At 38.7% G+C, this 2,558-nt stretch overlaps 1 protein-coding gene across 1 annotated transcript in view; it reads left to right on the top strand.

Annotated features, from left to right (window-relative positions):
* The first annotated feature begins 1,262 nt into the window (after positions 1-1,262).
* The window catches only part of LOC104948377 (vegetative cell wall protein gp1-like), a 3,697-nt gene continuing 2,401 nt past the window's right edge, over positions 1,263-2,558 (top strand). Inside the window, exons 1-3 of the mRNA XM_010774568.1 lie at positions 1,263-1,456; positions 1,573-1,691; positions 2,169-2,232. Coding sequence (XP_010772870.1) covers positions 1,300-1,456; positions 1,573-1,691; positions 2,169-2,232 — 340 coding nt within the window. The 5' untranslated portion in view covers positions 1,263-1,299. The remainder of the gene's footprint in view (positions 1,457-1,572; positions 1,692-2,168; positions 2,233-2,558) is intronic.

Here is a 2,558-nt window from a genome sequence, read left to right as displayed (position 1 = left end):
AGCCATCAGAGTGTATCGCAGCTTCCGGTTCAGGGGCATTCTGGCTGCGCATCACTCATTCACCAATGGGTAATGTTTAGATGGATTTTAGGAACTTCCCCTCGATTCTATTGGCTCTAACGGTTAAAAAGAGGTGTCAATCATCAAAATCGACGAGGGGCCCAGAGATTTGGCAAATCCACCCAAATGACCCCAGAAGTGTTTCGTTTTTTTAAAATCTCTTTAAAAAGGTCAAATGTCACTTGTTTTGTATCAATCTTGATACAGGGTACTTATTATATGTTATAGTTTGGATTCCTAACGCTTTTAGTCTACTAACCCATCATTCAAGGGTGGTTTTCACTATAAGTAATGTTTTTTTTGTTGGACGGACACTATCATTTACATTTTTTTCTTCTGAATTTACTTTAAAATAAAAACCATCTATATTGATTCTGACTTTTCTACATCCAACTCACAGGTTTATCTTTGGTTATTAATTTACCCCTTTTAGAAGTGAAGATATAGTCATTTCTTCTGGGAATGTCATTTTCAAGCCTGAGACCTGGAAAACAGGCTCAGGGCTTAACAGGTTAATATGATGACTTAAAATAAAAGTTTATCATTAGTTTAGATACTTAGTCTATTTTGCCAATTTTTGGAAAATTGGCTTCCGATCTGAAGTTGTTTTAACTTAATCCAGGAAACTACAAGTTACCAAAATGCATCATCAAAGGTGTTTTAGTGTATTAAGGCAGCTACAAGTCATATTTAACAATAGATCAAATAACAAATTGTATATGAAAGGTGGTGCTCATAGTGACCAACCCACAGAGAACTGTCACTATACACTGCAGTTTCCCTCGGTACTAAGAAGCGATTTTGCGTCTTTAAACTAATTGTTTTGTTAGGGTATAAGCTTTTAGGTTTTCTTGGAAAAACAAAACAAAAGCAGAGTTTAAAATAATGGGGGCCCATTTACGCCAGTAAAGGAAAATAAACCAAAAACCCTGAAAAGTCATTATATTTAAAAACTTTCTTAGAAAAATGACTTATGATAATATATCTCAGAATATTGACTCAGGTTCTTAACCTTTCTTTTCACGAAACTGTGTCTCATTTAACATTTAACGTGTCATACCCACTTAACGGGAAGAAATTTGAGACTTATTTTGCCCCCTATATCCTGGATGTGTAAATAATAACTGATTACTTGCGTGTTTCTGCTGACCCCAAGTGGACAAAAAAAGTATTGAATGCAGGTGTAAAATACGTTTTGTATTGAATCGTTGTATTTATTTTTATCTTATTCAGCCTTCCATGGAGCCTTCAGCTCAGCCAACCAGCTGTAGAGTTGAGTCTCCGCAGCCAATCAGTGTTAAGCCCTCCATAAGTCAGCCTATCAGCAACAAGCCCGCCCTCCCTAAGAAACCAGACGTACAAGGAGACAGTGGAGGGAAAAACAAGCGCATGACAGGTTTGTACACACACATAAACACACTTTTTATTTTCCATAAACTATGTGGCAATGCTTACAGCATCCCAAAGACTTGAGCTGTGGTGTAACAGTGTCTCTGCTGTGTATTGATTCAGATCCAGCTGCAGCTCGGGGTGTTTCTGCTGGCTCTGAGTCTCCCAGCTGGATTTCGCTGGCCAAACAGAAACAGAAGATCTACAAAGACAACTCCCTCGATGAGGTCTCTGTCAGGAAGGTAATATGTGTGTTTGGATTTGTCTTTTATGTGGACACATTTCCCCAAGTGACAGGGAAAGAAGTTCAGTTCGGTTCATCTTTATTGTCCTTGTTAGTAGGAATTTGATTTGCAGCAGAACACGATAAACAACAACAGAAATCACACAAAAATACAACAATGACTTATTGTTTACCTTTATCGGTTCAGTCAAAAGCTATTTTTACCGCTTTAGCTCGTCCACCATGGTTAAGTACCTCATACAATAATATTACAATATCTAAATATCCCTTTAACACTAGGGCTGTGACTGGTTTATCCAATATGCTGACATGGGGTTTAGGTTTTGGTTCAGTCTAAAATGACATGGTTCAGATGCAGGTGCTGTTGGATGTGATGGTGGTACATCCTGTTTTGGCCTCCATGTGTTAACAGTTACACCCCCACACATTTTCCGCCACATAATTTATAACTGAGTGTGCTGCTCTCTGTCATCAGGAGGAACCGGAGAGGAAGAGTTCCCTGCCAATGAATGTCAGCTCAGCGGCAAGTAACAAAACAGGTCAGAACACACACACACACACACACACACACACACACACACACACACACACACACACACACACACACACACACACACACACACACACACACACACACACACTAACTAATGTGTTTGAAGAACTGCTTATTTCAGTAACTCCATTTACAGTTTTCTGTTTACACATCCAGCAAGAACATAGCAAAATTAGCATTAGTTTGTGGGAACATGAAAGATCTGAGACTCTCGTTGTAGTTCTGTTTTGGTCACTGTACTTTAGGAAATATCTGGCTCCTGAGAAGCTAATCCTGAACATCTTAGTTTTTCTGCTTTCAACTACAACTTTT

Source organism: Notothenia coriiceps, unplaced genomic scaffold (assembly GCF_000735185.1).
Source record: "Notothenia coriiceps isolate Sejong01 unplaced genomic scaffold, NC01 NC01_scaffold00014287, whole genome shotgun sequence".
NCBI lineage: Eukaryota > Metazoa > Chordata > Actinopteri > Perciformes > Nototheniidae > Notothenia > Notothenia coriiceps.
The sequence above is the reverse complement of the archived record's forward strand: the minus strand, read 5'-3'. Positions and strand labels throughout refer to the sequence as shown.